General features: G+C 45.5%; 2 protein-coding genes across 2 annotated transcripts; both read right to left on the bottom strand.

The window, feature by feature from the left end:
• Positions 1 to 787: 787 nt before the first annotated feature.
• On the bottom strand, positions 788 to 6,211 carry LOC140532012 (hyaluronidase-1-like). Its single transcript, XM_072650589.1, has 4 exons — positions 5,835 to 6,211; positions 3,554 to 4,488; positions 2,804 to 2,893; positions 788 to 1,590 (listed from the first exon to the last, which is right to left on the bottom strand). Exons 2-4 carry the CDS (start codon positions 4,457 to 4,459, stop codon positions 1,273 to 1,275), a joined length of 1,314 nt encoding a protein of 437 aa, XP_072506690.1. The 5' UTR covers positions 4,460 to 4,488; positions 5,835 to 6,211; the 3' UTR covers positions 788 to 1,272.
• A 143-nt stretch (positions 6,212 to 6,354) lies between these two features.
• Positions 6,355 to 10,551, bottom strand: HYAL1 (hyaluronidase 1). The gene is made up of 3 exons (XM_072650591.1): positions 9,575 to 10,551; positions 9,192 to 9,281; positions 6,355 to 7,489 (listed from the first exon to the last, which is right to left on the bottom strand). The coding sequence occupies exons 1-3, from the start codon at positions 10,487 to 10,489 to the stop codon at positions 7,172 to 7,174; spliced, it is 1,323 nt and encodes a 440-aa protein (XP_072506692.1). The 5' UTR covers positions 10,490 to 10,551; the 3' UTR covers positions 6,355 to 7,171.
• Positions 10,552 to 20,782: the final 10,231 nt, after the last annotated feature.

The following is a 20,782-nucleotide window of genomic DNA, read 5'->3' as shown; positions in this document are numbered from 1 at the left end:
GTGACTTTCCTGGAGCCACAATAGCCAATGTGTGAAGGAAGGTTTCCTAACTAGGGCCAACTCTCAATGCAACAGGTCTGCGTGCCTTTCAATGTAAATCCATACACTAGTCAGAATAATCCTGCTTGGTCCTGAAGAAGAGATGGGAAAAAACCCAAAACAACAAAAACCTCCATTCCTTCTCTGCGGAAGTGGAGGACTGTGCTATCAGAGTGGGTGAAGGCGGTGTGGTAGAGAGAGCGCTGGACTTTGGAGTCACAGGACCTGGGTTCAAATTTCACCCTAGATTTTACAATTGTGGAAATTTGAGCAAATAACTTAATCTCTTTCTTTCTCACACATAAAGTAAAATACTCTGCAAATCTTCAAGTTTTAGAAACATCAGCTATTATCAAGATATACATGTGTCTTGAGCAATACCTAGGCAAGGCAGGGGTCAGTTTTCTAAAGATTAAACTCTGAACCCTTGCTGGAACTAGAGTTAGGCTGTACGTTGACTGACTGACTGACTGACTGACTGCCTTCTCTCAGTTTGTAGTCAGAGGACGCCCCTTGCACACACAAGCTCTAGACTTGCTGACAAGTAAAGAAACCCATCTGGGAGGAAAGGGGAACTCAGTTTCTCACCGTCAGTACCTTTCTTCCCTGAACATCTCTTCATTATTATCTTCATCATTATTATTGAAAAAATCATTCTCATCTTGCTCACTGGAGTTCGGAAAGAAATGGTCTTGGGCCAAGTCTCTACGCTGTAATTAATCATTTCTTTTTAATATTCAACAAAGCATTGCAAGGGTGGATAAAATTATTTATTTTTGTCATTGGATACAAATGTATTGTTCCCATTGGTCCCTAACAATGGTCTCCCCTCCCTCCCTGCCTCTTATCCCAGTGGAAAAGAGCAGCCCAGAGACCAAACCACTGAGAAGTACGAGAAACAAACTTCCCCCTTGATGAGATTTATAATAATTGTGGTCCTTGGAATAACACTGTTCTCATTTCGATAGTGATTTCTAAAGCGCTTTCCTCCAAACAACCCAATAAGGTCCTGTTATCTTCCTTTGACCAAGGAGAGCCCCAGGGTTCAGAGAGATGCAGTAAGTTATCAAAGGTCACACAGCTAGTACATTGCTGAGTGACAGTCATTGAAGGGTGGGAGGCAGCAAGCCTAACCCTGTTCCCAACAGGCCAGGCCTACGGAGCATAAGAGAATCAGAGACCCCTTCAAGCTGTTCTCTTGTTCCTACCCAAGACATTGTTTCTTCAGAGGAGTCAGGGGCTCCCCTGGTGCTCACAGTGCTCCCCAGCCCATCCTGTATAGCAGCGACACTTAAATTCTGTTTTCATCTTGGCCAACGACTCCTCTGCCAAGAAACCTTGAATGCTCAAGTGCCCACTGTCTGGCTGTTGATGAATAGAGAAGCTGGCTGGGCTGAGGAAAAGGAAGGCTTGGGGGTGCTGTTGGCTGCGGGCACATTTGCCATGCCCTGAGCACAGCACCTCACTGCAAAGGTAGGCGATGCTGGTTACATTCAGGATGAAGGGGCCCAGGGTGGTGTCCACGTAGTCCTTAATGGCTTGACAGGATTCCTGGGGGAACAAAGCAGGCAGCCTTAGTACCAGACTTACCCAGGCACCTCCAGGATCATCTTCCAGGCTAGCTTTGCCTGGGCATACCCAGACGAATTAGGAAGACTCAGGCCAGCCTCATCTGGACACCCCTAGGAACAGTCCATGTTAGTTTTGCCTGGCATCAGGAAGGCTCAGAGACAGTCTCACTCCTTCAGGGTAATCTTAGGGGCGGGGAAATCTCAGGAAGGGGGAGGCAGTGATGTTGGAGTCTGTGGGCTGTGTGCCATCCCCCACCCCTACCCCCCTGGTCTCCAGGTGCTGGCTGTGCTCTGCACATAAAGGTGTGTCCTTTCCTTTCTACTAGGATTGCAAGAACTCATTCAGAAGAACCTGCCCTGCCAGCCTGGGTTCTCTTATTCTAAGGAGGTCTCAGGAATAGGCATCTCAGCAGTCTGCTTTCTGTTCTGACTCCCTGGTGTAGGTATCAATATTATATTTTTATCATAGAAGAAATGTTAGCAGGACTCTTTCTTTTCATTCCTTTTCTCTTTTTTTAGAGGCAGTCAGGGTTAAGTGAATTGCCCAGAAATAGTGAATAGCTAGGAAGTGACCTCTTCTTTTCTTATTTTTTTTCCCCAGACAACTTTTGTAGTATTGGAATTAACTGTTTTTTAAATGCTTGATAATATTTGCTTGTAAATCTATCTAGTCCTATTTTTTCTTTCTTGTGGGAGTTCATTTTTGTCTTGCCGAATTTCTTTTTCTGATGCTGAGGTATTTAAGTCTTCCATCTTTTGTTCTGTTAATCTGGGCATTTTGTATTTTTGTAAGTATTCATCCATTTCACTTAGATCATCCGTTTTATTGCATATAATTGGACATAATGATTTCTAATGATTTCTCTTATTTCTCCTTCACATTGGTTCTGAATTTATCTTTTTCATTTTCGACACAGGTAATTTGGTTTTCTACTTTTAAAAAATCAAGTTACTAGTAGTTTCTCTGTTTTTGGGGGTGTTAAGGTGCTAATTTTGTTTATTAATTTAATGGGTTATTTTGCTTTTGGTTAATCTCTTCCTTGATTTTTAGGATTTCTATTTTGATATTTAATTTGGATTTTTAAATTTGTTGATTTTCCAGGGATTTTTGTGTTGTGTACCCAACTCGCTGAGGTGCTCTTTCTCTCTTTTGTAATGCACATCTCTGCTAGCCCATCTTGGGTCCAACTCACCTTGGTGTGTTCACGGTCTCCACTCATCCATACCACAATTCCATCTGTGCCCTGGGCCAAACTCTCCCCAATGGTATTCTCCAGCTCTTCCTGGGGGGTGGGGGAATGCAGGAAGGGAAGGAAAATGTCTTTGTGAGTGTATTAATATCTGTCCTCTCCCCCAGTTCATGAAGGGTCAAAAGGACATGCCATTCTCCTCCTAAGTGTAGAGACTCCTCCTAACAGCAAAGCAAGGGTTTGTAATAATATTTTGAATTTCTTCTAGTTTTAAGGTTTACAAAGTGCTTTCTTCCCAATACATCTTCCCTGTATTCACTACAAGGACCATCATGCTCATTTAGAAAGTGAGTAAACTATAAAGCTCTGACCTGTCAAGTGACTTGCCTAAGGTCACACAACTAGCCAGTATCAGAGGTAGAATTGAAACCCAGGGCCCCTGAAACCCAGGGCCTCAAGCACTTTCAACTATATGATGATGCTTCATTGAGACAGGGACCTGCCCATCAATGGGTATGTCAGGTGTCAGGAGGGTGATCTCCCACAGATTGAGAAAGAGGAACCCAATTCCTTGAAGTTTGGTCTGACACCAAGGCAAAAGCAAGGTCCATCCCTAGAAACCTCAAGGTAGGAGTGGGCTACTCAGGGGAGGGCCCTGGGCCTAGCTGGGGCTCAGGGTATGGGCCAAGGCTCTGGGCTTGTCAACAGGAAACTGAAGCTTAGGAGGGGAGGGGAATAGAGGAAGGTGCTCACCAAGGGCAGAAAATGATTTGTCTCCCCATAAAAGATCTGCACATAGGGAAAGATGGGCCGGCCAGGATTCCGGGTTCTCCCTTCCACTCTGAAGGCCTCTTGCAGCCTCCCATGAACAAACAGCAGTGACTTCCCTGTTTCAGCCAGCTGCAGGGGAAGGTAGATGCTAGGGTAGAGGGCTCTGCTCTGCTCCCACATCCATAACAACTGGTTGTTCAGATACTGAATCTCCTGAGAGCACTCTCCCGTGTAGTTGGACTTCTGGAAGTTGTAATTGTAACAGTCTGGAAAACCATAGTAGCCCCAGAGTCCCCTGGGCCGCAGGAACTTCCCCAGCTGTAAGGTGCCAACCATCCATTCTCTGGCTGCCTTCTCAAATTGTTTCTTAGCCACCTCCTCTACCTGGAATGGGTGCCAGTCTGGGTGCTTTTCTCTCACCAGGTCTAGAGAATGCTCCTGGTATATTTTCTTTGAGTCCCAGTTCATGGCCCAAATAGGGCGCCATTCTTCCCAATCAATGACCACAACCCCCTTGAAGTCAGGTTTGGGCAAAGTGGTCAGGATGTCTTTATAGGACTTGACCAGGTGGGCCCAGAAACTGGCATTCTGAGGCAGGCCCCCATTGATGGGCTGCCCAGCAGGTGTGTACCATGGGTAAATGCCCAGCTTAGTGCTATAGAAGATGGTCATATTTGGTCCCTTGAAGACCTGATCTGGGTTGGCTATCACATGGAAGGTGTCCAGACTGATGTTCACCTGAAATTTCTGTTGGCACACATAGGTGTTGGCATTCCAGATGGCAACAAAGGGGACATTGGGCAGCACAGGGCCCCCTAAGCCCTGGCTCAGGTCTGGAAAGATCAGCAAAATGGCGCAGATGAGAACCATGAAGTCCCCTGGAGCCATGGTGCATGGTGGAAGCAGTAGATCACATTCTGTTGTGGCAGGACAGTGGCTGGTGAGTTGGTTTCAACTTCTGCTTTCAGACTCTGCCCACAAGCTTACACACACACACAGACACACACACGTAACCAGACTCTCAGGTGAAACATTCACTAGTTCAGAGGCTGGATGCCCTGGGGTCAGACACTAGGGCAAGGTCAGCAGATTGAAATCAGCTTGTGAGTAGAACTCTGGACTTGGGCAGTGGTTAGGGTGAGCAACCCACTAACACCATATCTGGCTGACCAAACCACCAGAGAGATGGTCGTTAATCCTAGAAAAGGAGAAGAGTCAAACCAAACACCACAGAGTCAGGCCATCTGGGGGGCAGAGAAGTCCAGGGCCTGACCTGGCTTTGGTCCTGACCTTGCTTTGGCTGGTAAAACAGCACAGGGGCAGAGAGACGGGGAGGGAGAAGAATGGGAGGACAGAGTGTGGAGTCAGGGAGGCAGATCAGTGGTGTCAGGATAGCAGGGCATGGAGAGCAGAGGGCTATAGGACAAGGTAAGGACACATGAGTGAAGGAGTGAGGAGACAAGAGGCTTGGCAAGTCTTCAGGATGAGAGGGTAGGAATTTGGAGAACCATAGAATGGGAGAACCAGGGAACAAAAGAGGGAATTCAAGAGAACTGGAGAGGAGGAAGTCTGGGTGATGGTCAATAAGCATTAACTAGGTGGTGCAGACAAAAACTAGATCCTTGCTTGAGTTCTTATTCAGATGTGGGAGACAATACCAACAACCAGGAATGAATGGGATATAAACAGAATAAGTAAGGCATTAGCCAGGGGGTGGGAAGTGGGGGTGAGACCAGTAGGGATTTAAACTGAATTTGAAGGAAGCCAGGAGATATGGGTGAGAAGGAATGGCATTCCAGGCATGGGGGAATAACCATTACAAAGGCATGGAGATGGGAGATGGAGTATGTGAGGAATAGTCATCAGCTGGATTGCAGAATGCATGGAGAGGAATAAAAGGTAAGAAGATGGCACCGTAGAAGGGGGACAGCGAAGGGCTGAGCGTTTGATCCTGGAAGTCATAAGGAGTTATTGGAAATTACTGAGGGGAGGTAGGGGTGACAAGGGTAAAAGAGTGGGGATCAGAGAGTGAGAAAGCAATGGTCCGGCAGGCGGGAGGAGGTGGAACAGGGACAGAAAGATAAGGGAGAATACAGGAGGATACTGGGACAGGGCAGTGAGGTGGCAGGCTAAAATGATGGAACTGGGAGAATAGGGAAGTAGGAGAGAGACTTTGGGGCTGGGGAGATCTGAGAGCAAGGCTGGGGAGAGGAGGCAGAGCAGGACAATGAGTGGCAGCGGATGTGGAGACTTGAAAACTTACCGCCCCCGGCCGGGTCCCCCTATTGTCATCTCTGCGGGGCAGCAGCCTCTGGATGAAGCAGCGGATTTCTGCCCTCCTGGAAAGGGCTTGGGCGATTAGCCGCTGCAGGGGAGCTCCTCTTTCCCCAGGCCCCTGGTCCTAAAGCATTATACCTGCCACCACCCACCCAGCCAACCACCCACTCAGATGGCCAGCAGTCCCCGCCTAGAGGCCGAACTGGAAGCCCAGACTGCCCTCGTGATGCTGCGGTGGCAGCAGAGGACTTCAGGCCCCTCCCCCTGGCCTGAGGAGAGAGGTCCAGAGCTGCCCTCCTCCCTACTAGGGTGGCCAGCACACAGCACTGCTTTCAATGCCGGTGGGGGTGGGGAGATAGAATCTTGTTGTCCAGGTGGGAAAGGTGAGGAGGAGGCAGATTGGGGCTGACCTGGCCTCTCTCTGATTCCTCCACCTGGCCTACCCTGGACTCCAGAGCTTGGGACAGCAGCTACCACTCCAAGGCAAAGAAAAGTCCTGGCTCTTTGAATCGTTAGCTTTATTATGGTTGGGAGCATTAAGTGGAAGAAGGAAAAATCCAGGAAGGAGTAGGTGGGGGACACGCTCCTATTCCCAGGATGAATCTGTGAGGATGACTGTGCACCAGTGTCACTGACTCAGCGGGTGACTGTACTTGTCCAACAATGGAGAGCAGGGTTTTCCACTGAAAAGAATTCTGTACCAAGAGGCAAAAGACCTGGTGTCTAGTACTGGCTCTCTAGGAGCTCACTGTATGTATGACCTTGAACAAGTCCCTTTCCTCCTCTGGGAGGGCTCCCCTCTAAGGACCATGGGGCCCCCAGTTCTGACCTCTTTGCCTTGCCTCCCTCTGTCTGTCAGCATACATGTGCCTACGTGAGTGTGTTACAACTGATGTATTTCTGGATGCTTAGACATAACAGTGACCAGATGTATGTTTGGCTGTGTTCTGGCTAACTTTATATGTGGATTCATTCATTCAGCAAATGCAGTATTTATTGAACTTCCAGCTGTGGCCAGTTCTGAAATAGGGGCTATGGGAGAGACTTGGAAAGCCTCTTGGCGTTACCTCTTGGAAGGTCTTGGTCTGTTCCTATCTACATTTCTGGGTGTGACTTATTGAAAGCTGTGGGAGGACAGGGATTATTGCTTTTATTTCTAGCCTGCCTGGCATATCATAAAAGCTTGATTAACTGGGTATTAATGTTTGCATCTCTGACTCTGTAGGTGGGATCACATATGTCTATATGATTGTAACTCCATGTGTCAATGACTTTAACCTGTCTGATGCTGGTTTCTACACTAGGGGGAGAGCAAGTCACCCCTCAGTAGCCATCCAGGTGCTCACATCGATCTCCATCCCAGCCTGAGTAGCATTGGCACTCAAACTGGGTTGCCATCTTGACCCTGGCTTCCTTTGTCAAGAAGCCCTCTATCCTCAGGTGCCCACTGGCTGGTTGGCGCTGGATGGAGAAGTTGGATGGGCTGAGGAAGAGAAAGGCATGGGAGTGGTCTGGGTGGCGGGCACAGCGCCCATGCCCTGAGCACAGAGCCTGACTGCAGAGGCGGGCGCTGCTGGTCACATTCAAGAGGAAGGGGCCCAAGGTGGTGTCCATGTAGTCCTTGATAGCCTGGCAGGATTTCTGTGGACAAAAATAGGTTTGCCTCAGTGCCAAGCTTGCCTGGGTAAGCCTAGAGCCATTAGGAACCTCCTATGCTAGCCTTGGCCAATTGCCTCCAGGGCTGTCAGGAAAGTTTCAGAAGATTCCTTTAGGAATTTTGGAGCATTTTTGTAGAGTTTGGAATTTATTTTAGACCCCTTCTTGGAGGGAAGTGAGAAAGTTGATTCATTGAAGACCCCCACTCTATTCCAATTGGTATCAATCAATCTGATATGATTCTATAGGGATAGTGATTATAAATTCTGTATGCCTGTCTCCAGAGCTACGAGCTACAGTTTTTAAGTTCACTTGCTTAATCACAGAAAGTTACCTAGAGGCCCTCCATCTTGGTCATGGTGACCAAGCCCAGTGTGGCAGAGGTGACATGGAAGTACCCCTCCTTCATTTATTCTTGTACCTCCAGACCATTCTCTCTTGTCCAACATGAGCAGGTAACCATCTTATGACCCTTAGTCAGTGAAGATGCTCTATGACTCACCCAGTCTGTGACCGCTCAGCTAATATGTCATTTTGGGCCCTCAAGAGCAAGGTCTATCAACCAATTAGATTCTGTTGCACTTCTTTCGCATATTTGGGCAAGAATAAGCGATGTATTCATCATACATGGTATAAGTCACATAGGAATAGTTTCTAATGGACTTTATAATAGGCCTTAAACTTTAATGGAATGTTCACTACTTGTCTGCCAGCTGTAGAGCTCACTTGCACGACCATAAGAATGCTCACAAAGATATCTCCATCCATCAGATTCCATGACCGAACCACACATGGGTGGTGTCATGGGATGCAAGGTCCCCCGGTATGTTCTTGGAGCATATTTATAGCTCCTGCCAAACCTAAGGAGAAGCCCACCCGTCTTGTGACCACCGAGGCAGCAGAGATGCTTTCTGCTTGGCTCAGCCTGTGACTCTGCTGATACATATATATATGTATATTATATAGCTTATTTTAGCCTAATCATCACATGTCAGCCAACGGAATTATTCTGTATGTGGTACAGTTCTTGAAGGTTTAGTTATCTACATTGTATATAAAGACAGGGTCCTGGAAGGAGGTCGCTTCTCAGATTGTGAGAAAGATCTGAGGTCCGCTTCAACAGAGAGGACTATGGGCCCTTTAACACAGTGTCTTCAGCTCAGAGCTCTGCCTCAGTCTCTCTTATTGTAGGCTGAATAATTTTTAACCCCACAGAAGGGAAGAGCCAGGGCCTGAGTCTATATTCAGGCTTACCCTCCGCAGCTCCCTTTGTCTCTTTTTCTTCCTTCAATAACCCCTTTTAACTCCCCAAGTCCCCAGTGCTCTTCTGAAACTTGAGAAAAGCATTCATCTTGAGTTGTTGGGGGTTGAGTATCAACCATGAATCCCAAAGAATGGAGCCCTTATGGAGGAATATCAGGCATCTGTGACAAATTAATGGAGGTCAGATATTGAGAGCATGCACACACGCATACACACATGCACACATGCATGCACGCACACATACACACACATACACACACATACACAGAGTTTCTCTGGATGCCCAGTCCCCATAATGACCCAATGATTTGGGGAAGAGCCCAAAGTACCATTTTGCTTTCTCAGGGGCTTCCACTGGCCCTGGCCCTCCCTATAAGATACCAGCCCCCCAAGAGGGTCTCCTTAAGCCTTAAGCCTTTCTTACTTTGCTGTTGGTGTTCCACCAGCTGACCCATAGCACGATTCCATTGGCCCCCTGGGCTGCACTCTCTCCAATACTTTGCTCCAGGTCCTCCTGCAGAGAACAAACCGAGTGCTGGGAGATTACAGGGTTGATAGGGGCTGGGGAGCAGAGCTGCCATGACTACTCACTGGGTCCTGGGTGAAATGAACAGATCACACCAGCATTGCTTACTGGGCTTCATGGGGGTGAGAGGGTAATGAACAAAGCTAGACCCTGGCATCTCAACCAGATGCTGGGGTACCCTCTCAGTGAAGGTGGGGCTTTGAGGCCCCTATACTGGGCTTCATATTCTAGTTCTGTAGGGATGGATTGGCTGGCTAGGGGGGAGTTGTAGAAATTCTCACTAAAGGCAGAAAGTGATTGGTGGTCTCGTAAAATATCTGAGCATATGGCAAGATATGTCGGCCAGGACTGTGGGTGCCGCCTGCCACACGGAAGGCCTCTCGAAGCCTTGAGCGGACATAAAGCAGGCTATGCCCCTTGCCTGCCAGCTCTGGGGACAGGTAGATTCCAGGGTAGAGGGCACGACTCTCCTCCCACATCCACTGCAGGAGGTCATTCTGGTCCTCAATCCCTGAGGGACATTTGCCGGTGTAGTTGGGGCTCTGGAAGTCATAGTTGTAGCAGTCTGGGAAACCATAGTAGCCCCAGAGCCCCTCAGGTCGCAAAGACTCCCCCAACTTCAAGGTGTCCAGCATCCAGGCCTTGGCTGCCCCCTCAAACTGCTCTGTAGCCTTCCTTTCCACCCACCAAGAATGCCAGTCTGGGTGTGTCTCTCTTATCATTTCCCGAGAACGTTCCCGGTAAATGTTCTTGGAGTCCCAGTTGCGAACCCACAGTGGACGCCATGAATCCCAGTCGATGACTGCCAGGCCCTGGAAGTCTGGTTTGGGCAAAGAAGCCAAGATGTCCTGACAAGCCTTTGACAAGTGGTCAGGGAGGCTAGCATTCTGTGGCAGGCCTCCATTAACAGGCTGCCACTCAGATGTGTATGAGGGGTAAAGGCCCAGCTGGGTACTGTAGAAGATGGTCATGTTTGGTCCCTTGAAGACCTGGTCTGGGTTGGCCACGATGTGGAAGGTGTCCAGATCAATGCTGACTTGAAATTGTGTCTGGCAGATATTGGTGGCAGCGTTCCAAATGGCAACAAAGGGGACATCAGGGACCACAGGATTCACCATGCTCTCACCTGGGGTGGGGAGATAAAGCAGGAGGGCATATACACGTGGTAGCCTCACCAAGAAGGTGCTCAGGGTCATGGTGTCCTCTGGGAGGGCAGGTTTAGAGGCACTCAGCTTGGTTCTGCAATCTCTGCCTTTACTTCCAGCTGACAACTGGCTTTATTCAGAGCCTTCTGGGGTCTGCCCATTCTTACTCATTTCCCTCCCATTCCCCACCCCGTCAAGACAGATGCTGCCTGAGAAATGTATATCCCAGACTGCTGTTCTTGTCTCTGCTCTGAACCAGTCTTCAAGTGAGCTGTCGTGGGACCTGACATCTCCCCCAACCTCAATCTTCACTTCCCCCCTGCTAGCTCCCAAGTCCAGCAAAAGAGAACCAGCTGGTACACAGTGGGCTCTCTGGGCACAGGGGAGCCCCTTGAAGCCCTGGCTGGCCTTTGGTCAATCAGATCATGAGACTTACAGCAGGAAGAGAAAGGGATCAGAGACCCATTTATCCAAAGATTTTTAACCTTTTTTGTTTAATGGACCCCTTGGGCAGTGTCTGGTGAGGACTATTGACCACTTCTCTGAATCATGTTTTTAAATTCATAATAGAAAATACACAGGATTACAAAGGAAATCCGGGCACCGCTAGGTGGCTAAATGGCTAGAAGCCCAGCCCTGGAGTCAAGGATTTGAGTCCAAGTTTGACCTGAGACACTGACTAGCTGTGCAACTCTAGCCAAGTCACTTACTCGCAATGCCTCCAACATAACAAGCGAACAGAAAAGAAAACCAGAAGTTAACGAAGATGATGACGTTACGTATTTCCCATCCAAGTTCACAGATCATCCCCCACCCCCAAAAACGTACCTTTGGATCCCTGGGTATCCCTGGGTGTGGGGTCATTAAAAATGCCTTATTTAGTCCAACCCTAATATTTTACAAATGAGGAAATGGATGCCTAGGGAGGAAAAGAGGAACCTGTACAATATGTGGAAGCATATTAAAAATCTCCTTTTTTAGTTTAACTGAAAATATTAATAAAGAAATGTTTTCTAGTCAACAATCCTTTCTAAATTTTTCCCTTTAAGAAAGTGGGAAATGAGGTCAAGACTATAAGCTAAGGACCAGGAGTATGAGCTAAGGGTATTAACCAAGCTTTGAACACAAAATGCCTCTTTCCCAGTGTGGTCAGAACTCCCTGACTGCCCCCAACAGACTGGGAGTGCTTGGGAGTATCTGGTGGCTCAGAGGGAGCCAGGATAGACATCTGTAGCCTCTTCCCTCCACCCTTCTTCAAGAGAAATTTTAATTCCTGCAAGAGAGGAAATAAGATGTTGAGGACAGAGGCAGTAGGCTAGAATTTTATCTGTCTGCTCCCTTTGATATTGATATGATCAGATTCAATGTACTTTCTGACTGCTGTTTCATTACTAGGGAGGAAGGAGGATTTCAAGCTCTATACCCAAGGTTTAAACCCTTTCTCATCAAATACCCATGCCACAATGAACACATATAGCAGGAAGCAAAGAAACCCATTTTTCAAAATCGGTAGCAGAACAGATATCAGAGAATGTTTACATGGGAGAATATATACCAGACAGTACAAAGTGAAGGAGCTCACCCATTGTAAGTGGGATAACTCAGTTCAACCAAGAGAGTCCTGGATCTCACCCAAGGGGCAACTCCACGAAACTTTCCAGAGTATCAAGCTGAAGATAGGGGCATGATAGAGATTGACTTCTCTCATGTCAGCTCCTTCCCAACTTTTTCCTTCAGCAAATGGAAATACGATTGGCCTCATCCATCTTTCCCCTTGAAGCTAGAAACCAGAAGTACCTGAATTTGTTGAGAATGAGAATTCCAAACCAATGGCTTTTGGCTCTAGGGTTAGACCAGTTAAGATCCTTGCCCTCCCCCAAAATGAGAAATTAAGACTTTTACTATGGAGAGGCGCCCCTTGGGCAGCATCTGTTAAAGCATATCAACCCCTTCTCAGAAGAATGTTTTTATAGACATAAAATAGAAGACATTGAACTCCAAAGGAAACCAATTATGTTGAATTATACTTGTCAAAATATTTTTTAAAAAAACAGCCACCCAGATCATAAACCCCACGTTAAGAACTTCTGCTACAGATGTTACCTCAAATTATCTTGTGGTAGAGAGATGTTTACAGGCATGGGGGGTGGGGTAGGGAACAATGTCTGTATATTTCTCTAAGCTAGAGATGTTTGGATTTAGGATAATATTAAATTAACAAAATTGTTTCTGGTAGGCTTACGCCTAAAACACAAGAGGACAGGAAAATAACTTTTTTTTCCATTTGAAAGCACCTACATTCTTTATCCTTATAATAAAGACCTATGTGCCAGGTACTTTACAAATATTTCATTTGATGTTCATAACAACCCCGAGAAGTAGAAACTATTATCATCCTCATTTTATGGATGAAGAGACAGGTTAAGTGACCTGCCCAAGGTCACACAATTAGTGTCTGTAAGTAAATTTCACATTTAAATTCTAGTCCTCCTGATTCTAAGCCCACAGCTCTATTTGCATCATCCCTTCTTTTCCTTCCAAAGTGATGAAATCAGGAGTATGCGGGGGGAGGATATTTTCCTCAGTGAAAGATTGACTTTTGGGAATTTCCATCCCTACCCTGGTGGAGCCCTTGCACTCTCCCTTTTCTTTCCCTCAACTCGTGTGTGTGTGTGTGTGTGTGTGTGTGTGTGTGTGTGTGCGCGCGCGCGCGTGCGTGTACATGAGTGCACACATTTAGGGTTAGGCAGTAGATAAATGATTTCACCTCACAGGCTTGATCAGGATGCAGCTGTGGACCTCAGAGATATAGAGGCAGGGTTAGAGTTAGGGTTAGGGTTAGAGAGACTCCACAGAGTCTGGAAGACAGGAGAGAAAGATTAGTCTGGCAAATCTAGGGGGGCTTTCCCACATCAGTTCGTTTATCCTCCCATTTGACTGCTAGGGGGACGGACAGAAAAATCTGTAGCCAAATTCCAGTTCTCCTGCTAACTTACTCATTGTGCCTCTGTGTTTCACTTTCCCCAAATATTAAGAGAAGGGACTAGATGAGTTAGATGGTTGATTCTATGATGTACCAAGGGTCACATGGTAAGCTAGTAGCAGAGACTGGGGGGAGGATAATGGTTTTGTGTACCTCTGGACTTTTTGAGTTTTACAAAGTGCTTTGGAAATCATGACCCCCATGCCAGATGGCTAGCCCAAGGAATGTTCCTCTTATTCTCTTCCCCCACCCAGACTTGCAGTTCAAGGCTTTTTCCATCACACTACCCTGCTGCCCTTACTCAATTCCTTCTGCGGATGGTTTTAGAAGAACTCAGGAAGATTGAAGTGAGCAGAACCAGGAAAACATTGTATACAGTAACAGCAACAGCAACATTGTAATCATGAATAACCACAAGTGACTTAACTATACTCAGCCGTGTAATGATCTAAGATCATTCAGAGGACTCATGCTGAAAAATGCTTCCCATCTCCAGAGAATGAGCTGATGAAATCTGAATGCAGGTCGAAGCACACTGATTTTACTTTATTTTTCTTGGGGTTTTTTTGTCCATGCTTTCTTTCACAACATGGCTAATATAGAAACCTTCTGTATGACTACACATGTATAATCTCTGTCAAATTGCTTGCCTTCTCAGGGAAAAGGGAGGAGAGGGAGGGAGAAAAAGACACTGGAACTCAAAGTTTTAAAAACGAATGTTAAAAATTGTTTTCACATGCAACTGGGAAATAAGATACACAGGAAATGGAGTATAGAAATCTGTCTTCCTCTACAAGAAAATAGGGATGGGGATAAGAAAAGAGAGGGGTGTGATAGATGGGAGGGCACACTGGGAGAAGGGGTAATCAGAATGCACACTGTATTGGGGTGGGTGGAGAGGAGAGACGGGGAGAAAATTTGGAACTCAAAATCTTGTAGAAGTGTCTGTGTTGAAAACTAAAAATAAATAAATTAAATAAAAAATAAAGACGAGGAAACAAAAAATGATTTTACATGTAATTGTAAAAATATAAAATATAAAATTCCTGCTCCCTAGGAGCTTACAGTTTCATTGGGGGTATAGTAATATGTCCAGAAAAACAGAACAATCCCAGATCAAGTAAGTGACAAGTTTTACTGTGGAAATTTAAAGAAAGCGTCACAGAATCATGGATATAAAGATCGATGGGACCCTAGACCCCATCTAAGCTAATCCCCTTATTTTAAAGATTGGTAAATTGACACCCAGAGAAATTAAGTGGATCTTATCCAATTTAATCTGGGAATTCCCTCTTGGTCTCTGTGCCTTTCAAAGTCTTTACTGAACAAAACCCTTCTGTTTTTCTCTACTGCTGCCCCAGTTCATGCCCAGCCTACCTGGTCCTGGATTCTTCCACTCATCTTAGTACCTCATCAGACCACAGGATCACAGAGAGGGCCCATGCTCACACAGGTAGTAAGTGGCAGACACAGGATTTGAACCCAAGTCCCATGGTTTCAAATACAGTACTCATTTCTATAAGCTGAAATGGTCAGGAAGGATTTCCTGGAAAACGTGGGTTTGAATTCAGATCTTGAAGGATAGAGAGATAAGGGTTTGAGGCTCGGTGAGTACCAGTAACTACAAAGGAAAGTAACTAAAGGAAAGGCAACTGAGACAGAGAACAAGGACTCCGGATTCTTCTCGGGGCAGATTCCCAACAGTAGTTAGCCAAGCAAAAGAGATGGGTAGTTTGGAATATGAGACGGGGTATGTGTGGGGGAGGAGGGCTGACAAGGCACTTGCTTTTTCCAAGGGATAGATACCATGAGGGGATGACAGAGATGGCCCAGCCAAGGCCAGTCTGGGGGGAGCTCTGGGACAGGGTGACAGGTTATGAGGTCAACTCTGGATCTACATAATGTCCTTGTACCAGGGACACAAGCATACATGTCTGCCAGAAAGGGAAGGAACCAGCAAAGGGCATCATTGTCTTTAGTCATTCTGGGAAAACAGAACCAGAATCAGGATTGACTGACTAACAGCAGAATCAGGAAACTAAAATTCCTTCCTGTCACTCTCTCCCTGTCAGATGCTAACCTTAATTTCCTGTTCAAAAACCTTCCTTGCTCCCTAAAGCCTCCTGTATTTAATATTCCAAGCTCCTTTGCCTAGCATTTGAAGCCTCTGTAATCTGGACCCTATAAGAAAACAGACCCCTAGAGCTCCAGCCTTCTCCAGCTGGAGAATTTTTCTTCCTCTTTTGGTCTCTTGTGCATTTCAAAGTCTTTTCTGACCAGACCCCTTCTACCCTCCAATGCTGTCCCAGGTCCTGTCCAGCCCAACTGGTCCATGACGATTCCTTCCTTCTTAATAGCTCATCAGGAGACAGAAGTCAGGTTACTCAAAAGGAGTCAAATCTATGAAAGACAAAAGGGTTAAACTGACAAAACCATAGGATCCCAACATCTCCGAGTTGGAAAGGACCTCATCTTGCCCAATGCTCCCGGAGTGAACCCTCTTCCCCACCATCTCTGACAAGTAGTTATTCAATTTCTACATGAAGACCCCTATGTTGGGGCTCCTTGTTCCCTTTCTAACTGTGCTTCCCACTCTTGGGACTTTGCAGCATGACTCAGCTGCCTTACGATCCTGGAATATCCCTCAGTACCCAGGGACCTTTATCTCCCTGGAAAATCCCTCCATTATGCTGGCCACCTTCTCCCACTGGTGTAAACTTTCCAGGGCCTCCATTTGGGAGAAAAGCCCAGGCTGGCCATGCTTTCTGCCCCTCCCAGCTGTGCTACTAACTCCTGGTCATGTGTTGACTTCCCTTTTTAGGATGAAAGCTCTTTGAGGGGAGCAACTATCTTTTTGCTTGAATTTGTAGCCCCAGCACTTAGCACAGGGCCAGGCGCACAACAAGACCTTGATGAATACTTGATGCCTTCTGGCTTGGCCCCAGAGACAAGAACTAAAAATAAGGGATGGAATTACAGAGAGACGGGCTCTGTTTCGATATAATTTTAACTTCTTGGCTCTGAGGGCTGCTATGGAGACAAGACTGAAGCAGATACTGCCTTCCAAATTCACCAACTCCTTCCTTCCCCCCTCCCCCCTTTCTTTCCTACCTTTCTTCCTCCCTCTTTTTCTCTTCCTTCCTTCCTTCCTCTCTCCCTCCCTCCTTTCTTTCCTTCCTTCCTTCCCTCTTCCCTCTTCTTTCTCTTCCTTCCTTCCTTCCTCTCTCCCTCCCTCCTTCCTTTCCTTCCTTCCCTCTTCCCTCCTTCTCTTTCTTCTTTCCTCTTCCTTTTCTTTTTTTGTTACTTTTTTCCAATTAGCAAGCATCTATTTTCTCTCTCTCCTGCCTAAACCTTCTTAAGAAGAAAAACAAGACTTGTAACAAATACGCAGAGTCAAGCAAAACAAATCCCCTCATTTGCCGAGTCTAGAAACACATGCCACACACGTCCTTTCTTTCATCTCTGTTCTCAGAGAGCAAATTGTCTCCCCCACCCCCACCTTTAACTGCTAAAACTCAGCTGAGTCCCATCCCTCTGCTTCCATCAAGGGGGAGGAGTTAAAGTGAGCTGAGCCTAGAAGGAATGCAGGAATTCTAACAGGCAAAAAAAGGTAAGAAAGGGATTCCAGGAACGTGTGACATAACAGCCAGTGCACAGATAAGAAAAGAGGAGATAGGAGATGGAATGTCAATTCACGGAAGAGAAAAGTGCCAGTTTGGTTGAAAAAATAGAGTTCTAGAAGGCAAATTATGTAAAGTAAACTTGAAAATCTAGGTTGGAGCTGGATTATGGTGGGTTGTAAGTAATAGGCTATGAATTTTCATTTTATTCTAGAGGTAATAGAGAACCACTGAAGATTCTTGAGCAGTAGAGTGACATGGTAAGACCTGAGTTTTAGGGATATAAGTATGGTTATTGATTAGAGAAATGCAAATTAAGACAGTTCTGAGGTACAAACTCACATCTATCAGATTGGCTAATACGATAGAAAAAGAAAATGACAAAGGTTGGAGGAGTCTTTGGTGGAGTTGTGAACTGATTCAGTCACTCTGGAGAGCAACCTGGAACTAATTTCAAAGGGCTATAAGTATGTACATACCCTTTAACCCAATGTTACCACTACTAGGCCCATATCCCAAAGAAATAAAAAAGGCTCTATATGTTTAAAAATATTTATAGCAGCTCTTTTAGTGGTATCAAAGAATTGGAAATTGAAGGGATGTCCATCAATTGGAGAATGATTGAACAAGTTGTAGTATATGATTGTAATGACAAACAGAATGAATTCAGAAAAACTCAGGAAGAGCTATATGAACTCATGCAAAGTGAAGGGGGAAGAACCAAGAAAACATCATACATAGTTACAGCAATATTTTATGATGATCAACCATGAATGACAACTCTTCTCAGCAAAACAGGGAACCGAGATGGTTCCAATGGATTTATGATGAAAAATGCTGTCCACACTCAAAGAAAAACTGATGGAATATGACTGAAGATTGAAGCATGCTTTTTTTTACTTTGTCTTGATTTTTTTGGAGAGGGGGAGTGTCTTTTCTTTCACAACATGGCTAATATAGAAACATGTTTTACATGATTGCACATATGTAATCTATATAAAAATAGTTTGTATTTTCAAGGAGGGGAGAGAGGGAGGAAGATAATTTGGAATTCAAAATTTTAAAAAATCTTAATGTGTTTTAACATGTAATTGAAAAAATATATAAAAATTTAAAATGAAAAAAATTTTTTTTCAATTTACAAAAGCACTTTAATTGAATGAAACAAAATTAAAAAGGAATATGAATGTGGTAGCTGTATAGAGAATAGATTAGAGAGGGAAGCAAGTGGGGAAGACCAATGAGGAGGCTACTGGAAGAACAATCCAGGAAAGAGGGGTTGAGGGATTGAGTGAAGGGAGCAGCTGTGCTATCTGCGTCATTGGTAGGAGAGCTGTGCCCTTCCAGAAATAGAGAGTCATATAGGAAGGGTGACTTTAGGTAGAGGATAAAGTGAATTATATTATGGACATCTTGAGATTGAGGTAGCACTTCCAGATGTGCAGTAGGCAATTGATCTTGCAGTAGAGGTAGGGCCAGAAACATAGAGCCTGGGGCTTCCTCAATTATAGGTTTCCCTTGAAAGCCATCCCAAGGTTGAATGCATGATTGTGAGTCAGAATCCATTCTAAACCACAAACTCCCATCAATATTCTTTTTACTGCACCAAGCAGAAGATCTATTAATTCAAAGCAAAAGACATTTAATTAAAAGCATAGCAAAACAGATGACAAGGAAAATTTGCCCCATACATCCAGGGCTACACTTTCCCAAGGGCTATATGTCACTAGTGAGAGAGGGGAAACTTGGGGAATACATGTGGCAGGGGAACGTAGGAAGCCAAGCTAACTCACGTTCCTAAGGCAGGGCTTCTCCTGAAACACTTCCCTCCTGGTGTTCCTTGTTGGTACTGCTCTAGCTCAGATGTTCCCAATCATTTGTATGAGGTACTACTTATGTTGTCTTCTCAGCTGGTGATGTTACTGGGCTCCCTGCTACTTTCTCCATTTCATCACTTTGGAGCAGTTTTGGCTGGTCTAGTGTGTCCACTTCACTGACACCTTCGGTATCTGAGATAAGCTGCTCTCTGCTGAATTACATCTATATGTTTTCCCCGCCTCAGTTGTGTAGTAGTAGTATCTATCAGTTCTTTTAGCTCATAGCTTCAGGAGTCGTGTCAGTGCTTTTGTGAATCAAACCTGCAGCTTTAGCAAGAGGCTTCAAGTTGTTCATTTGCATCACCTGTCATTTTTTGAATTTGTTCTGTTGTTTGCATTCAGGTAAGAAAATTCTTTTTACCTCTCATTGTGCTCCTTGATATTTCATAAAAATGATTCCCAGGAGCTTTACTTATCACACTTGGAGAGGCAAGGTAGAGCTAGAAATATTTTTGTCCTCCCTTTCTGCCAACGCTAACCCTACTTACTGGCCTTCCTACACACAGATTTTAGAGTTATCTGTATAACAATACTAATTGAATCCATGGAAATAGATGAAATCACCAAAAGAAACTGTCATGACAGAGGAAAAGGATCCAGGATAGAGCCTTGGGAAGCATCCATAATTAGTGGGTAGGAGATGGAAGATGATCCAAGAAAATTAATTGTAAAGGAATAGTCAGCCATGGAGGAGAATCAAGAGAGATCAGTGAGAGCAGAGTGTCCAGGAAGGGAGCAGATATTCCCTAGTTTTTTATCTTATGACTGTGAGTTATCAAATGACTTTTACTGATCATTTCACGACAAATATAGTTTGGGTTGAGGAAGAACAAACCTGGGGAGGGCCAAGTCAAAGATTTTTGATAGATGCTGACCCAAAGAAATGTTACATATGAATGTAGCTTTCAGGGGACCTGGGCTATGTTTGTAGGCACTAGTAAAGTAGTGACCAAAGGGGAAGAAGTCCAGTGGTGGACCAGCTTTACAGACAACCAGCCATCTTGCCATCTGCCTGCTATTGTTGGTGCTTGAGTCGCTCCTCCTCCCTTGACTGGCACCGTCCACATAGGGCCTGAGACCTGGGCCCTTCTGCCTAGATCTTCCAACATCCATACCCCTAGTCCCTGGGGATGTTAGCACTTTCATCTTTGGAGGTCCCACCCCTGGGCACTAACCAAGTGCATTGGTGACTGAGGGTATGCAAACTAGTCAGCTATAAATCTTCTGATTGGCCCTAGAGACTAGTCCATCAGATCATGGTTCAGTTTGCAGTCATCCACCCAGGTCTTCTCAATATCTGCCCATGTAAAAGCAAGTACCCTGATACATCGAAGATGGCCTGCTGTCATAGGTTCTTTGATCTGCTTTTCTAAAAGGAAAGTAACTTTTGAGGGGTCAGCAATTACTTTAAGCAAGCACATATATCATTCACTTAGTTCGGGGGAAAATGTCAGCACCCTGAACTTCAGAGAAAATACAAACAGAGAAACAAAGATCAGCCAACAGAAAGGGCTTCCAAATATCTGACAGATCAACAGACAGATCCAACTGTCTGGCCGTACATAGGTTACCAGAAAGAGAATCACCAGCATCTGAGTTTTCAAAGCTGGAGGGGGGTGGGGCTTAGTGACTGCCCAGAGTCTCCTGTGGCCAAACAAACGCTTCTGATGAGTAACCGCACCTCAGAGTACTTATACACTTTTCAGAGCCAGAGGTCATCACAATCCTTGAGAATCAGTGCCTCACTAGAAATTAAAAGGTATAAGCCTCCCCTATCAAGCTTTCCTTAATGGACAGGCCCATCCATGAGTAGGGAAGATCTTTAACTCATTAGCATTACAGCACATCAACTTCTCTCCTCCAT

The sequence above is a fragment of the Notamacropus eugenii genome, chromosome 1, assembly GCF_028372415.1.
Source record: "Notamacropus eugenii isolate mMacEug1 chromosome 1, mMacEug1.pri_v2, whole genome shotgun sequence".
In the NCBI taxonomy this organism is placed as follows: Eukaryota; Metazoa; Chordata; class Mammalia; order Diprotodontia; family Macropodidae; genus Notamacropus; species Notamacropus eugenii.
Note: the sequence above shows the minus strand (reverse complement) of the source record. Positions and strands in the feature narration are given on the sequence as shown.

Excerpts from the sequence above, each read along its gene's own strand:
- HYAL1 (XM_072650591.1), bottom strand. The coding sequence starts at position 10,489 with ATGACCCTGAGCACCTTCTTGGTGAGGCTACCACGTGTATATGCCCTC. Across the intron at positions 9,282-9,574 it reads CCAATCACTTTCTGCCTTTA|GAGGACCTGGAGCAAAGTAT; the intron begins GTGAGAATTTCT and ends TGTTCTCTGCAG. Across the intron at positions 7,490-9,191 it reads GGTGGAACACCAACAGCAAA|AAATCCTGCCAGGCTATCAA; the intron begins GTAAGAAAGGCT and ends TTTTGTCCACAG.
- LOC140532012 (XM_072650589.1), bottom strand. The coding sequence starts at position 4,459 with ATGGCTCCAGGGGACTTCATGGTTCTCATCTGCGCCATTTTGCTGATC. Across the intron at positions 2,894-3,553 it reads CAAATCATTTTCTGCCCTTG|GAAGAGCTGGAGAATACCAT; the intron begins GTGAGCACCTTC and ends CCCACCCCCCAG. Across the intron at positions 1,591-2,803 it reads GAGACCGTGAACACACCAAG|GAATCCTGTCAAGCCATTAA; the intron begins GTGAGTTGGACC and ends TTGTTCCCCCAG.